Below are 17,059 nucleotides of genomic sequence, written 5' to 3'. Positions count from 1 at the left end.
CTGTATATATTGTTTCTTACCTTATTGCTATATACAGGATCGTGCAGTCAGCTGTCAATCTGAATAAAAAAAGGACTTTTTCACTTAACAATGTAAAATATATTTTTGCAAATTAATATCTAAATTACCTGGTTAATGGGATTTTTGCTCCTGAACCTCAGTGCACAGTGTCTGCACATCAGGGCTGTAAGACGTCACCTTCATTTTCACACAGGCTTGCAAGCTGTCATCTGTGAGGCGTGATCGATGTTTGTTTTTAATATAGTTCATGTTGGAGAAGACCTGCTCACATACATATGTGGAGCCGAAGATCGACAGGACTCCAAATGCATACTTTTTCATGTTTATATAAGTGTTGGGGATGGCATTCCATGTTTCGAATACAAGTTTGTCCTGTTTGGGAAGGTTTTCAATATCACTCCATTTATGATTCTGAGCCAGAATGGCCTTCTGACGGGCAACATCCTCAAGAGTAGAGGTCAAGCATTTGAACTTGGACACCCATATATCTTTGTCGGCTATATCGGCCAGTTCCATCTCAAGATCAGGTTGACTTACACCTGCAAATGCAGTCATATTCAATAGGGATGGATCGATCGCCAGGGGAGTGACAGGGAAGGATAATGTCGTTTTTTCCTCTCTGAACTCACAGAATCGTTTCCCAAACGAACTTTGCATTGTGGTGATTGCAGACTTGAAATATTCCAAATTTATCGTATCATGACTTTGTTTGAACTCTCTCAAAGAGGGAAAGTGAGACAGTGTACCTCTCTGTAAATCTTTGACAAACACTGTCAACTTGCGCTCGAATGCCAAAACCTCCTCCAGCATGTGCAGGGCTGTGCCTCCTTTCCCCTGAAGGGTTGTATTTAGCGTGTTTAGATGTGCTGTCATGTCTACCATAAAATGTAATTTTTCCAGCCACTCTGGCTGTTCCAGCTCAGCAAAGGTGAGCTCTTTGCTGCCCAGGAAGGTTTTTACTTCTTCCAAACATGTGACAAAGCAACGGCAACGTTATTGCCTGTCACCGGGCGGGCAGTGTGGAGCGGAACGGCGACCTGTCAGCAGCGGCAACGCCAGAGCAGGTGTCACAGTGCGCCTCCTCCCCTCGCTAGCATCCGCCCCGGAGCCGCGGTCAAGGTTCAAAAGAGCCGCATGCGGCTCCGGAGCCGCAGGTTGCCGACCCCTGGCCTAGACAATAACATAGTGGCACTGGCATAGTGCTACTACAATAAATCATTATTATAATAATAGGCTATACATGCAGATTAAAAGTACATAATTTATACGCTTAAAGGCAGATTATGCTGCAGATATTTAAAAATATCGATATACTAAATTTGATTCTATATAAAAAATGTTGTTTTAATTTATTTATCAAAAAATATCATAAAACATACCTCTTGTTGTTCAAGTAACCAAAATAGGTCGCCGCTTTGGACGCCACCACCTATAAGCTTATACTGTCGGTCGTACGCGGCCATGTAACGGCATAGACTTACCCGCCGAGGTTGACGCTCGTCCGGTGGCTTGTAGTCGTGGCACGGTGGTCTAGCTAACACAGTAACACTCTCACTTAGTGTCCGCCAGTGAGCATGGCTCGGCTCTTAGGTCAGTTCAAATATAAGTACGAGCGACGTACACGTAAAAGTGAGCCTTGTAGTAAATGCTGCTAAATGAAGGCCACGCTATGTTGACGTGCGTGGGCTGCTCTGGCTACTGCAGCCGCCTGGAGCGTGGTGTCACTAATAAGAACTAAAAATAGGCCGTCGTAGTTTCCGCCACCAAAAAACAGGCCAGTGACTAAGGCTGAAAGACTGCGCCTGTCTGTTGTTTGGGACGTTCTTCCATGTAAGTTCTTAATAGGCGCGCGCACCAAAATGTAATTACATGACATGTAGGCTGTGTGTGGCGGGATATATAAACTTTTAGGTTGAGGTGTAGATTTGTGCAGTAGTTTCAGGTTGCCGCGCCCGCCGCAATAAGTTATAATGTAACGTTGTAAGCCTCATTTTGGCGCCCCTTTACCTTGGCGCCCGGGGACATATGTACCCCCCTGCCTCCTCTAGCTACGCCTCTGCTACACAGGGCCCCCAAGTGGGGGCTAGGGGTGGTCACGTGTCAGGGTCGAGTTCCTGCTCGAGGATTCTAGAAGGTGGTCGTGGCTAAGGGCGGGGCCAGTTCCGCCACAGAGGATATAAGCCGGGTCCCCGAGGAGGGACCGGCTGCTGTTGTTCATCCTGAAGAAATCTACATTCTACATCCTACAGAGTCTCCAAATCGTGGACCTGGACCCAAGCTGCGGTCCGTTGTAGCTAGTTACGGTGTAATTAGTGTAATTAGCCTGGTGGTCACCACCATAGGTTGTTGTTCTGTTAAGGGGCAGTTACCCCGTGTGTTGGTGTTAATACATGTGTTGCCTCCAAAGAGTACGTCTGCGACTCAGTTGAACTCACTACGTAAACATCCAAACTGGGGAGACAAAGGCGCCCGGGCGTAGTATTGCCCACCCCACCCCTTTGTGTGCCGTGGCGGCCTTCATAGGTGCTCGCCAACAGCACTTGCCCCGACAGTCTGTTAAGGCTATACGGGGGATCTTTGTATTTGTTGTCACTGGGCCTCTCAAATGACCACGTCCTCCCACCAAGTTCGGAATGCTGCCACGTTATTCCCCGTCATTGGACCTTTTGTTTGCATGTTCACCACAAGTATGCGTGGTTAATGCAGATACGATTCCTTGCAAAAGGTTTATGTTTGGTGTTTTAACATCTTAGCACCTCCTGTTTTATTACCAGAAAGGGTACAACCAATTGTCCTCATACGTTGTTCCCCGACCGAGGCGGAGGGGAATGTGTGAAGTGAGATGAGTACATGAACTTTCGTGGATTGCATAAAGTGTGAGGATTATCTTTGGACATCCTCTACGCACGTATACTGCGTGTTTAAATAAAAGTGATATTTGAAACATGTATGAAAAGCAAATCAAGGAGTTTCATTTGAAAATGTATTTCTGCTCAGATGAGCATGGGGTGGTGCTTATCAGAATTAGTGGTGTAAATTCCTATGGTGGTGGGAGGGGCTCATCTATCAAACAGCAGAACTGATTTTGACTTCCAGAAAAGTAGTACAGTTCTTACTTTATCTAACACAGGGAGATGATGGGTTGAGTAATACACAAGACTCATGCAACAATGCAGCACCTACCGAATTAGCTCTTTGTTAAAATTACATTGAATGGAGATTAACACTGAATGGAAACATTCAAAAGAGCTGCAGATTGAAAACAGCACGTTACGGACCCTATTCTACAAAGAACATTCGGGACAGCAGCGGCACTGAAAAAATGGGTCAGCAGTAACAATTTCAGAGAGAGAAAGAGAGAGATAGAGCATTGTCTTTGAATAACTGTCGATCTCGCCACATAGACCAGCGTGATATTTAAAATATATATGATTTTTTTTTGCGACGGTGACACAGATGACCAAACTCTAAATCAGAAGACTGTGAATCTGAATCGTGCAGGTCAACTTCTGCGTATCAACCACCAATCAACATCATTCTCCAGGATCGATAAAATACGATTCCATTTTTTCGGGGTAAGTCGCGACAGTTACTTTCCTACGAAGGTCCTAGCTCATTGTCACAGAAATGTTGAATCCCTACGATTAGCGCGGATATGGATGCGGAGAGTGGAGATTCGCTAACCAATCATAATGAGCTTCATATAATAATAAAATGTATAGCCCTATGCCAGTCCACTGCTGGATGAAGACCTCCCCACGTCATGTCCGGTCACTGGAGTTATTTGACTATTTACCACCACCACGCTTGTCAGTGCGTCAATGCGGGTTGAGTCGGTGAAGGTTTTGCGGTGGTGATGGAGGCCCCAGGACCAACACGGATCATCACTCGCCACGGTAGCGAGATGTTAACTACCTCGCCTGGTATGAAGGAGGTTGTGGGTTCGATCCCCCGACCCTGACGCCTGCTGTATATTTGTAGTTTGCATGTTCTCCCCGTGGTCGTGTGGATTTTTCTCCGGGTCCTCAATCTTTTCCCTCCACATTTATAATCAACACGCGTTTAGAGAGCATTTGGCACGCTATACATTCCTACCTTATGAGCCACTTGGTTGAGCTATAATTTGCGATCGCTGGGTCGCTTTTGACAAACAGCTATAAATAGCTCATTGGGGCCTTACCTGGCAAAACATATTGAATAGTTTTGTTTTGAAATCAGCACTTTACAGGTGAGCCCGCTCGTAGCAATGGTGTGCGGCGGGACTACCGCGCTAAAAATCGACACGCTGCGACATTCGGAGAAGTGCGCTTTTGAGGTCGCGATCCCAAAAGGGGCACGCGCGCGCACAACACCAACGTGTCACGGCGCACGCTCGCACGCACGCACGCATGCTCGCTCGCTCACACCAGCGGCGCATCTAATCCTGGCGTCACGAATCCTCACGTAATTGCCACCGCTCCCTCCCACCACATCTCTCCTCTCTCTATTGTTCGCCTGAGAAGAAAGCTGAGCTGAGATATTATTTTGTTCCGTGTGTGTGTGTGCGGATCGCACTTGATGGGGGGGGGGGGGGGGCTTTGTTCGCTGACGAGTGAAGAAGGATGGAGGGCGAGCGAGCGAGCGATGGTGACGTATATATTGGGCCGGCCGACTCCGCAATGCGCACGTCGCTTGTGGTCAGTGGGTTGGTGAATGTTTGGGTGAGTGGGTGGGTTGGTGAATGGTTGGGTGAGTGGGTGGGTTGGTGAATGTTTGGGTGAGTGGGTGGGTTGGTGAATGGTTGGGTGAGTGGGTGGGTTGGTGAATGGTTGGGTGAGTGGGTGGGTTGGTGAATGGTTGGGTGAGTGGGTGGGTTGGTGAATGGTTGGGTGAATGGTTGGGTGAGTGGGTGGGTTGGTGAATGGTTGGGTGAGTGGGTTGGTGAATGGTTGGGTGAGTGGGTGGGTTGGTGAATGGTTGGGTGAGTGGGTGGGTTGGTGAATGGTTGGGTGAGTGGGTGGGTTGGTGAATGTTTGGGTGAGTGGGTGGGTTGGTGAATGTTTGGGTGAGTGGGTGGGTTGGCGAATGGTTGGGTGAGTGGGTGGGTTGGTGAATGTTTGGGTGAGTGGGTGGGTTGGTGAATGGTTGGGTGAGTGGGTGGGTTGGTGAATGGTTGGGTGAGTGGGTGGGTTGGTGAATGGTTGGGTGAGTGGGTGGGTTGGTGAATGGTTGGGTGAGTGGGTGGGTTGGTGAATGTTTGGGTGAGTGGGTGGGTTGGTGAATGTTTGGGTGAGTGGGTGGGTTGGTGAATGGTTGGGTGAGTGGGTGGGTTGGTGAATGGTTGGGTGAGTGGGTGGGTTGGTGAATGGTTGGGTGAGTGGGTGGGTTGGTGAATAGTTGGGTGAGTGGGTGGGTTGGTGAATGGTTGGGTGAGTGGGTGGGTTGGTGAATGGTTGGGTGAGTGGGTGGGTTGGTGAATAGTTGGGTGAGTGGGTGGGTTGGTGAATGGTTGGGTGAGTGGGTGGGTTGGTGAATGGTTGGGTGAGTGGGTGGGTTGGTGAATGGTTGGGTGAGTGGGTGGGTCGGTGAATGGTTGGGTGAGTGGGTGGGTCGGTGAATGGTTGGGTGAGTGGGTGGGTCGGTGAATGGTTGGGTGAGTGGGTGGGTTGGTGAATGGTTGGGTGAGTGGGTGGGTGAGTGGGTGGGTTCGTGGATGGTTGGGTGAGTGGGTGAGGTGGCGGCTCGCCTCAACCAGCGTCACTCGCGCTGCCACAGGGATCGCTGACACGCCAGTTTTTTGGGTTGCAGAAAAATCGACTGTACACTGGGACTACTTGCCGAATTCATATGCCGTCTGTTTGCTCTAGTGACAGATGTCTTAAACCTCCAACCCCCCCCCCCCCGCGGCCTCTGTCCACCCAGCAGTACAGATCAGAATCAGAATATTTATTTATACTGGAGGAATACGATGAGCTTTACTGCTCTTTTTCACAGATGTCCAGTAGGTGGGTGACACCACGCTAAGTTAGTCGATCGGGATATCTGGCGAGCGTAGAAGAGTAGATCAAAGTAGTCTCCATAGGGGGTTTCTCTCGAGATCTTTCCAGTGAAGCCCTTCCACCGGCAGTGGTTGTGAGCAAGCACTTGCAGGGCTGCGCCTTCATCTTTAAACGAACATCAACTCAAGCGTTTGTTGATTTGTTTTGTTTGCGAGGGTCGTGCCACTCAAGGTCCAGATGTTTGATGAAGTGAGCATCGAGCGGTGCTTGGCAGCCCTGACAACAATTGGTGGAAATTCCCAATTACAACGGCCGAGGTCAGTCTCACCGTAAGGCGACCTCCGTTGGCTGCGATGCCGACATACCTAGGATTGTGTTCTACCAAGCTACACTTTTGTTAGGACGTTCTTAACCAAGGGTTTTTTTCTGCCCTTTTGCATTCGACTGTTATACATTTTTTTGTAATGCAAACTATTCGTTAATAATCTTGACTTAAAGCTTTCGTGACTGCAGGGATTAATATTATTTGGGTCTTTCGGTAAAGTCACGTAGATAGATACAAATTAATAACAATAATACAGAGAAAATAAACAAAAAACTACGACGTTTCGATCACAACACAAACGATCGTCAGGACGATCATCAGGACGATCGCTTGTGTTGTGATCGAAACGTCGTAGTTTTTGTTTATTTTATATGTATTATTTTTATTAATTTGTACCTATCTCCGTGACTTTACTGAAAGGCCCAAAGAATACTCGTTAAGAATTGGGCAGATGCTGGCCGACATTGTAAATATGTACAATTTTTTTTTAGTTTTTTTTATATATAAAGTACACTATCTATAATGGTGTTTGCGGCTTAATTGAATTTAGCCTTTGGCAGGAGCAGTATTGTCTCGTTTAGGCAAGGCCCGGCCCCGCGGAAGAGCCGCGCGGTTGAGTGTGGTCACGAGTGATGGACGGGCATTATTTAAAGGGATGTTAATTTACCGATGCCTAATTTATGAGGCTCACTGAGGCGGTAATAAATTACGTAGCGTGAAAAACAGCTTCCATGTAGAGGGCCTCTCCACACTCATTCATGTCCTCCCCTGGTCCTTCGGGTGTTAATTTTTTTCCCAATGAGGTTTTTGGACCCCAACGTTTTCAGCAAACTGCTCTCTGCCCAGAGCTCTTTGCAAAACGAACACAAAACAATATGACAATGCGATATGTTAACTACTTCGCCTGGTACGCAGGAGGACGTGGGTTCGATCCCGACTCCGACGCCTCCTGTATATTTGGAGTTTGCGTGTCTCTCTCTCCCCGTGGTAGCATGGATTCTTCTCTGGGTCCTCCGGTTTTCCCCTCCACATTGAGAAACACGTGATAAGCCACTTCGTTGATCTACAATTTGTGGCGAGGTCGCTTCTGGAAAATAATTATATAGCTCAGTGGGCTTTACCTGGTAAAAAAATATATATATATATTGTTTTATATTAAGTGGAGGCACAGCCCTCTCAAGGCCTTAAAATATAAACCAACATTGTGGGGATGTTTTGGCCAATTCCATGAATGAGTGTTAGGTTTCACACGTGACAAAAAGTTGGAGTGCCCACAGAAAACCCACATTACCTCCAGTGGTGACAAAGTAATAGAATAGGTAATTAGGATGATGGAAATGATGTACGGGCTCGTTTTGAGTCTTTTGCTTGATGAAAGAAAGAACCAAAGAGTATTGATGAAGAGTATTTGTTTGTTGTGTAACCACATTTCACTACACCGGACGGTGCGAGTTGGTGAAGGCGGGCTACATAAACCTGGGAGCATAGAAGTTCAATGCAACAACAAAATGCTGCTACACCAGCCACAAAGTATAGCAGGCTTACAGCCTCTACACCCGTTATGTATTATGGGCGCTCATCCACGCGCGATCCGGCCTTAACCTTGCTTAGTTTGCACCATCTGATGAGGCGATGGTAATGATGATAATTATGATGATGACCTTTATTTACCCAGTAAAGCATCAGTGAGTCTCAAGACTAATTTTTTTTCTTCAGGAGCGTCCTGCATGAGGAACAGATGGCCAATTCCATTAACGAGCGTTTTTGGCATCCGCTTTGTGCGTTTGGCAACAGCTCGAGGTTCTGATGCCCGCTCTCACCTCGCCGCCGGCACTGCTGCCACTCTCAGCAATGAGCCGACGGTACGAAACCCTGCAAGCAATTTTAGCAGACAAGTTGGTGGAGCCAACGAGAGAATGGGAATGGTCTCCGTGGCAAGATCAGAATCGGAATATTTATTGATATTGGAGGAGGAATCTGACGAGCTATGAAGCTATTTTTCAGAGATGTCCAGTAGGGGTTGATCAGAACGTTACAACAACAAATAATGCAAAAACACGACAGGAGTGCAAATTATAGGCAAGGTAAACAAATCACTTGAAACATTTTTACGAATAAAAGTTTTTTTTTATCTTACTAGGTAAAGCCCACTGAGCTATTAGCGTCTTTTGCAGAAACGACCTGGCCACAAATGATAGCTCAACGAAGTGACTTCTCACATGCAAATCCACAGCAGAAAAATAATTATCTAAATAATCTAGACGTTTGCTTCGAAATGTGGAGGGGAAAATTGGAGGACCCGCTCGTAGGGTAGAACACACGTGGCAAGACCTCACACGGTCGTGGCTGCGTCGACGGGCGCCGAGGACGGCTGGCGGCTCGTGGCGGAGCAAATTGATTCGCTACGGGCCGTTTTGCTGGATTTGGTCACCCTGGTCACGCCAGCGACGATGCCGGGACAGCCATGCGTCGGGCCTTTACGGGGGGAAACTTCGGGTGGGGCCGAGCCAACCGCCATTGTGGCTTCTGCGAGGCTTCCCGCCTTTCCCGACACGTGGCAGGACGCCGCCATCTTGGGAGTGGCCACGACTGAATGGCGGGAAGCCGCCATCTTGTCACCGCCACGTGGGGCGCCCACTTCGGATGACAGCAGCTCGGGGACTCGCAGCCATTGTCTGACGACTATTAAAGAATTTACAGTCGGTGGGGATTGGAGCGCATTCGCTTGGCGTTTTGAGTCGGCTGTCCGATCCGCCAAGTGGATGGATGCAGAGGCCTTGGAGGTTCTGCCGATGCTCCTGGATGACAAGTCCTTGAAATTTTTCCGCTCCATCGCGGCTGCGAAGAAGGCAACGCTGAAAGGGGCGTTCGAGATGGCGGAAGCATACGAGCCTCTGGACGACGCACACCGTAGATTTGTCCAGAGACAACGGGCGCCGGAGGAGTAACCTGTGGCCTTCCGCGGCGCTGTGGTTGAGCTGGCCATGGCAGCGTATCCCGAGACCGAGCCCGACTTGTTGGAGCCCTTGATACTGGGTAAGATGTTAAAGCTGTCCAAGGACCTGGGCATTCCACTGCCCGTGTGCGGCCATGAGCAGCTGACCTCCCGGTTGGCTGCCAAGTGCCTCGACGCGCAGTTCAACTTGCGCCGTTGGGCGCAAATGGCCGCCTGGAAGGGGGGTCCAACCGTGGAGGGAGACGCCGTCGGTTGGACACCGTCGAAGGCCATCTTCGTCCCGGACGAGAGGGGGCCTGGCGATCTCACTGCGGCGGCGGCCCAGTGGGTTCCTCGAGGGGGAGCGGTGTCATGCTTGGGGCCCCCGTCGATGGATCGCCGGGACGCCGGGGGAACTGGGTGGTGGGCCAACTTGGCGTGTTACCACTGCGGACGTCTTGGACATTTCGCGCGTGACTGCCGGAGTCGCCCTCGTCCAACTCTTCGCCCGGAGTCCCCGACCAGGGACGCGCCATCCACGTCGGAGGGTCACCCGCGCCAGGCAAGTCGGTACGCATCAGATACCCGGCAAGGCCTGTCATCTCATTCATCACCGTCGGAGTGCGTTCCGGGGGCCTGTTCTAACGGGGGGGACTCTAAGGGATCCGCGTCAGACGATGACACAGTGGCGGAAACTAGCTCGAAGGGTGGTCGCAGCCTCTACTGGGTCTTCGACCATGCCGGGCTCAATACAGGGGATTGACGTGCGGATTTTGGTCGATTCGGGCGCGTCCGCCACTATCATCTCGGACGTTATATTCCATCTCCTATCCATCCCGCCGTCGCGGGTACGACCGGTTTTCGATTCATGTGTTGCTGCTAACGGAGGGAGTATGGGCATCGTGGGTCAGGTGGAGGCACGCATTTCTGTTGGGGATGTGTCGGCTTCGGGGACGGTGTTGATCTCCAGGTCCCTCGCTGTGCCTTGCTTATTGGGGACCGATTTCCTGTCAAAGACGCCGATTCAGATAAGGGTCGATCAAGGTGGTATTGAGTTACTGGCGGGCCGGAAGATTTTCTTTTTGCCATCGCCGTGGGGCCGGTCCGCCCCGGACCGCCAGGTGCAGGCACTGTCCGACGTTTTGGTCGACATTCCGCCAGGCTCGCAGATGCTCATTCCGCTGTGCTATCGGAAGCCCATGGCTGGGGTTGAGGGGGCGGCGGGTGTGTTATTGTCGCCATCCAATGCTGTTACGGGTGGCCTGGCGCTGGTCGCAGCCCGGACGATTGTTCGGCCGGGTCAGCCTCCGTAATTGCAAGTGTTAAACGGAGGCGCGGACAATATTGTGGTGTCGGCCGGTACGGCCCTGGCCCATGCCACGACCGCCTTCACGGCCCATGATGATCCGGGTCACCAGGGCCTCGTAGCGGGGGTTTTGGTCTCGACGTCGCAGGACGATCGATGGATCGCCAGGTTGTGTCAGGAAAACACGTCCCTGACTATGTACCAACGGTCCACGCTTCGCGCGCTGCTGTCCACATATTCTGACGTCTTTAGCAAAGATAATTTCGATCTGGGACGCACCTCGTTGATCTCACATCACATTGATACCGGGGATGCTAGTCCCATTCGGATGAATCCGCATCGGTTGAGCCCAGCCGAGAGGGATCATGTCCGCGGTGCAGTGGATGATATGCTGACCGCCGACATTATCTCCCCATCCAACAGCCCATGGGGCGCTCCGGTGGTCCTGGTAAAGAAAAAAGATGGTAGCCTGCGGTTTCGTGTTGGTTTTCGAAGGTTAAACAAAGTGTCGGTTGCAGACGCTTACCCCCTGCCGCGTATGGATGATTCCCTCGATGCCTTGTCTGGAGCAAAATTTTTGTTCGACTCTTGACCTCTCATCGGGGTTCTGGCAGCTCCCCCTGGACGAATCGTCGAGGGAAAAGACAGCTTTCCGTACGCTGCAGGGCCTGTTTCAGTTTAATTGTCTCTCCATGGGGTTGAATGCCGCCCCTGCTACATTCCAGAGGTTGATGGAACTCGTGTTGACCGGTCTGCAGTGGAACACGTGCCTCATATAGTTGGACAACGTTATTGTTTTCAGCCGCACCTTTGAGGAGCATCTTCAGAGATTGGATGCTGTGTTTGCTAGGGTGCGTTCCGCCAATTTGAAATTTAAGCCCAAGAAGTGTCACCTTTTGCAACGATCCGTGCGCTATTTGGGTCACATTGTCAGCCTTGATGATGTGGCCACGGACCCGGACAAAATGGCGTGTGTTCGGGACTGGCCGACTCTGGCCACGGTGGGAGACGTACGTCGATTTGTCGGGTTCGCTTCCTATTACCGTAGATTCGTTCCAAAATTTGCTACGATCGCTAGGCCGCTGCACCTCCTTACGGCAAAGAACCAGAGGTTCAAATGGGGGCCGGCGGAGGAGGCGGCGGCGTTTCACGGCTTACGCGATTCGCTTGGTGTCAGTGGATACCAACGCAAGTGACACGGGTATTGGCGCCGTCCTATCGCAGTTTAAGGGTGGCATCGAGCGCGTTGTGGCTTACGGCAGCCGCGTTCTCTCTCCGGCGGAGACCCACTATTGCGTCACCCGCCGGGAATTGTTGGCTATTGTGCATTTTGTCCGTCAATACCGCCCGTATTTGTATGGCCGCAAATTCATTGTGCGCACGGACCATGCGGCTTTACAATATTCCCTGAAAGTTGACCAGCTATCTGGCCAGCTGGCACGATGGCTGGAAACTTTGCAGGAGTTCTCGTTTGATGTTCAATGCTGTAAGGGCTCGCGTCACGCTAATGCGGACACGCTCTCCCGATTGCCGCAGGGATCCACCTGCGCCTGTGCCTCTGGCACGAATAGGTGCACACGGGTTCCACAGCCCCCGCGGCCTGTCGTGTCCGCTGTGGAGATGCCCGCGTCTTCCACGTGTCCGGAACCGGCCGACAGGGTTTTGAATTTGCCGCGTTCCGTGTGGGTTCGGGAGCAATTGCTTGATGACTCGCTTGGGGCCTTGCGGAGTCAGGCTGCGTCGTCTGATGGGATGCCGGGAGCAGCTCTCCATGACGGCTTGTTGATGCGGCCAAGACCCAGGCCCCGAACGAACGGTGCACCCGGCACTCTCATCGTGGGTCCCCTTGGCGAGTGGGGGACATGGCCTGGCTCCACTGCCAACAGGTGCCGGTGGGGACCTCCCTTAAGTTGCACAAACCCTGGCAAGGGCCGGTTGTGCTGATTGAGGTCCCTAGCCCACAGTCCGCACGCGTTCGGGTCGGGTCGCAACGTTGGTACGTTCACACGTCCCGATTGAAACCCTACGTTGCCCCGCGTGTCGATGCGTCATCTCCTAACGTTGCCTTGCCGGTGTCTGTCACGTCCGACGCGCCACTGCCCTTGCCTGTTCAACCTGCAAGCGCGCCTGTCGTGCCTCCTGTAGACGGCCCGGCGGTGATCCTGCCGGACAGATAGATTCCTGCACCGGATGGGCCTACCACGGCAACGGGGACACCTGGCCCCACTGCCCCTCCAACCCCGCCGCGGTTGCAGTTGCAGGGGGCCCCGATTACGGACCTCTCTGGGGAACGGGGTGCTGGGAAGGACAGGCCTCCAATAGTGGCGGATGATTCCGTTTCTGCTGCTCCTCAAACCCTGTCGGGACTGCGACCTTCGAGGGCGCCGCCTCGCGTGAAGGACGGGCCGGCGACCCGCACTCATTCCAAAGCCCTTCCCTTTCGTTGATTGTGTTCATCGTTGTACTCTCCGTTGTGTCTGGTGTGATTCCTGTATGTGTTTCCGTCGCTCGCATTATTTTATCCTGGTTCAGCCGGGACGGCTGGTCTTTACATCAGGGGGGGGGGGGGGTCATGTAATGCGAGCGTAAGCAGGGTTTGCGGAGTGCGAGGAGGAAACTAAATAAAAGTCCAACGGAGACCAGCAGTGCCTGATGAAGTCTTTTATTACACTTCTATAAGTGTAACTATTCATGAGGTGATTAAAAAGATATTATTTAACTCGCATCAGGCCGCACGGTGTACAGTGCATTTTTAATAACCACTCAATATCTCTCTGACCTCTATATTAATGCGCAGTGAAGAATGGCCATTGCCCGAAACGTTGCCTATTACATAAATGTTTTGTTTATTTTATAGCCATATACACACAGTTATTGTTGAACTTGTGGAGTGTTTTTGTTTGTTTGCCAACACATCGGACGGCTGCAATTCACAGCTCTTGTCGACCTGCTGCTGGATGAAGGTGTCCCCTCGACCATACAACAAAGGGATGGGAAGAGTCTGTACAGCAGTTAAACTTGTACCTACTCGGCGCAGAAAAAAACCCAAAAAACAATCTAACGTTAATCAATCAGTCACATCAGTCTTTATTTGAACGTGCCAATATCACCCTCAATAAAGTGGGTACCAGCAGCACAGAAATGCTACACTGGGGGCACGGAGCAACAGGAATTAGAAAATAAAAAAAATCCATCCCGACCTCAGCAGATAACATCTCGCCATCGTGGCACCCCTCTCTCGCCACCGTGGCAGCTTTGGCTGGCAATCAAACTCGGTTTTTGCAGGATTCATAGCACAGCACACTGACCACTCACACCACCACTACTACCACCACTTCGCTCCACCCCCTTAAGCATCTCCAGTCTGAGGATGGGCAGCCGGTCGCTTGTTCGTGACTTATTTACTAATAGCTCGCGCTGACAGAAGCCAAATAATCATGAAATTAACCAAGCATACCCCCTAATTGTCCTCACGCTCTGCTAATGCATGGTGTACAGTCTGCGACAAGGAGGTCTCAACAGTGCTGCGACGACCCAAATGAACGATTTCACTCATGATATTATGACCGAACAGCCTAACAACATTCACGAGCTCTGTTGGCTTTGTGATTTTACAAACACTGTGCACGGTGGTGTGTGTGCTCTTGGAACAAATGTAGTGACTTGACTTGGAGACGTAAGTTCGTGGAGGCAGTTCTTTAATTAACACCAAGCACACTTTGTACAATACATACCCTACACTGTTAGCACACTCCTGTCTCTCGCTGGTTGCTAGCCTATGACGGCGCTGAACTAAGACAGCCAACTACCATCTAGCAGCGCAATATCAAGTGATGACGACAGCGATGAAGGCAGCAAGACAACAGCGATGATGGTGAAGATCTTCAGCAGCAACGACGGGGATTCCACTCCAAACAACAGCCCTGAGGTCCCCTCCTGGGACCCCTCCTATACTGTCAGCGTAGCCTGGCTCCGCCCCGGCCACGCCCCCTTATGCATCCTTCTAGCGGGTTCCCAATGTGCTCCTTCCGTAACCTTTCCCATAGATTCCTCTTGGGTCTATCATGTGGCCTGTTGTCATTCAGGGCTGCTATAAGCTACAGATCCCTTCCCTGCCAGCAGCTAGCGCTATGCTACTACGTGACCGATTCGATGTCACTACACACAAAGATACCGTTTCACCACCCACACCCCTCCCGCACCATCCACACCACCACACCATTTGCACCACCACACCACCTAAAACCACCCACCCCACTGTATAGCCGTAACAGACTGTAGGAGCAAATGCTGTTAGCGAGCACCTTTCAAGGTCAGAATGGCACACGAGGGGGTGGGTGGCCAGCACCACACCCGACCGCCTTTGTCTCCCGAGTGGTGATGTTTACACACCGCACCAGGTACTCATTTTGAGGCTGAGTCGACATAGGGGAGGCCCAGGACCGGTTCAAATAATCATCACTGGTGTTGGCCGTGAGCAGAAAATCGGGTCGCGCGGTTCGGAGCGCAGCGCGTTAACCACTACACTACCAACCCCACCGCACCACCGGCACCACGCACATCACCCACACACCGCACCACCAGTCCGTTGTTACCTGTCCTCGTGATACGGACGCGCGTGTGCGCGCGCTTCATGGCACGGAACGGGACACTCTCCCCAATCCGCGGGTGTCGTTCAAGGCAGCTCTTTAATCTCCGTATCAAACGCGGGGGGGGGGGGGTCACGGGTGAACCGCCGGTGTAAGGAGGATTCCTCCGTCGGAGCCCAGGGCAGACCACGTAAGCGAGGGAGGGGTTATAACGCGTCCGCCGCATGTTTTGTGCACGGTTCCGCGGTTCAAGTCCTGGCAGCCGACTTTGGCTAATACTGCCGGATGTATTAACCGTTACGAATAAAAACATAAATACATAAGTACGCACTCTGCATGCTTTTACATTGGATGGTGAAGATCCCGGTAACGTTATTCGAAGAAGTGTAGCCACGCATGTTGGCGTCTCGGTCAAAATTCGACAATATTTGAAAACCAGTCCCTAAAAGCCCCACAATGTGACCTATTACACTCACACAATATACGTGTTTCCCTTTGAAGGTGTTGTTAATAACGAATGTCGCATTGTTGTTTGCGTTTGTGCACCACTGCCAACGCAAGTGACAGTGTCGCCAAATGAATATGTTCGCTCGTGGATCAAGTCTCGGAGAAACGTCCCTTCACTGACAACCGCTGTGAGAATGTGAAGTCTCACTGGTCGCTCCAATTGTCTATCAAACACGGCACCTTCAGACTCACAATTATCAAAATATTGATTAATGTTGGTGGAATCCGATGAGCTACGAAGCTATTTTTCATAGATGTCCAGTAAGGGTGGGTCAGAACGTTACAACAACAAGCAATGCAAAAAACACGGTAGGAATCCAAAGTATAGGAAAGGTAAACACATCACCTAAAATAATATACACAAAACCAAACTATCTTACCATGTAAAGCCCATTGAAGTTAACGTATTTATCAAAAAAGACCTGGCCACAAATGATAGCTCAAGAATGTGGCTTATCATGTTGAAATGTAAAACCGCAAAATAATCAGCATGCAAGTTTCTAAATGTGGAGGGAAAAACCGGAGGACCCGGAGAAAAAAAATCCACGCCACCATGGGGGAAGAGATACGCAAACTCCAAATATACAGCAGGCGTCAGGGTCGCGATTGAACCTCCGACCTCCTGCATACCAGGTGTGGAAGATAACATCACAACCACCGTGACGTCCCTGACATAAATACATGAAACGTATACAAGTTAACATTACGTGACTTACCCAAGCTTGGGAAAGGAAATAAATTCCAAACATACGGACGATCTCGTTTGTAGTTGGACCGCACCCACCTTCTCGTCGTCGTCGCTGAATGGCGCCCATCCCGGTGTCTTGTTGACGGCTTGGGCCACTCCGATCACCTGCCCGTCGCTGTCGTGGATGGGCATGCCGAGGAGAGACTTCGTCTTGTAGCCCGTCAGCTTGTCCATCTCGTCGCTGAATCGCCGGTCCTTTGGCGAGACACGCGAAGCAATGACAAGATGCCCCCACTCCGCTCGTGTACCCTTTACCGGGAAGGCAAGGGGAAGTGCCAGTCGCGTAATGAGCGTGGGGGACCCAGGGATGCCTTGCCCCCCCGCCCACACCTGGTGGCCAAAGCTACGAGTTGAGGCCCTCTTCACAACCACCATTAAACATGTTTTCAACAACAGTTATAAAAGAACAACTTATTTAAAACGCGGTTACATTTTTATTTAAAGAAAGCGCTTTCATTTACGTTCCACATTGCATTTTTTTTTGTTTATTACAATTACAGCGGTAACGTTTGACATCCACAAAATTGGGGGCCCCACCTGACCGACTGCCACACCCCTTGAGCTGATAATTATGTCGTCACTGCGCTACTGGCAAGTGCTGTCGGCCGAGAAAACGTCCCCAAGGCCGACGCGGTGCAGGATGGGGGTGA

The 17,059-nt window shown here is 51.0% G+C and overlaps 1 protein-coding gene across 1 annotated transcript in view; it reads right to left on the bottom strand.

The window, feature by feature from the left end:
• The window catches only part of PDE11A (phosphodiesterase 11A), a 94,794-nt gene that overhangs the window by 69,015 nt on the left and 8,720 nt on the right, over positions 1-17,059 (bottom strand). The window contains exon 2 of the mRNA XM_078597654.1: positions 16,446-16,604. Within this exon, the coding sequence (XP_078453780.1) occupies positions 16,446-16,604 (159 nt within the window). The remainder of the gene's footprint in view (positions 1-16,445; positions 16,605-17,059) is intronic.

This window comes from Lampetra planeri, chromosome 1, assembly GCF_965212315.1.
Source record: "Lampetra planeri chromosome 1, kcLamPlan1.2.h2, whole genome shotgun sequence".
Taxonomy (NCBI): domain Eukaryota; kingdom Metazoa; phylum Chordata; class Hyperoartia; order Petromyzontiformes; family Petromyzontidae; genus Lampetra; species Lampetra planeri.
Note: the sequence above shows the minus strand (reverse complement) of the source record. Positions and strands in the feature narration are given on the sequence as shown.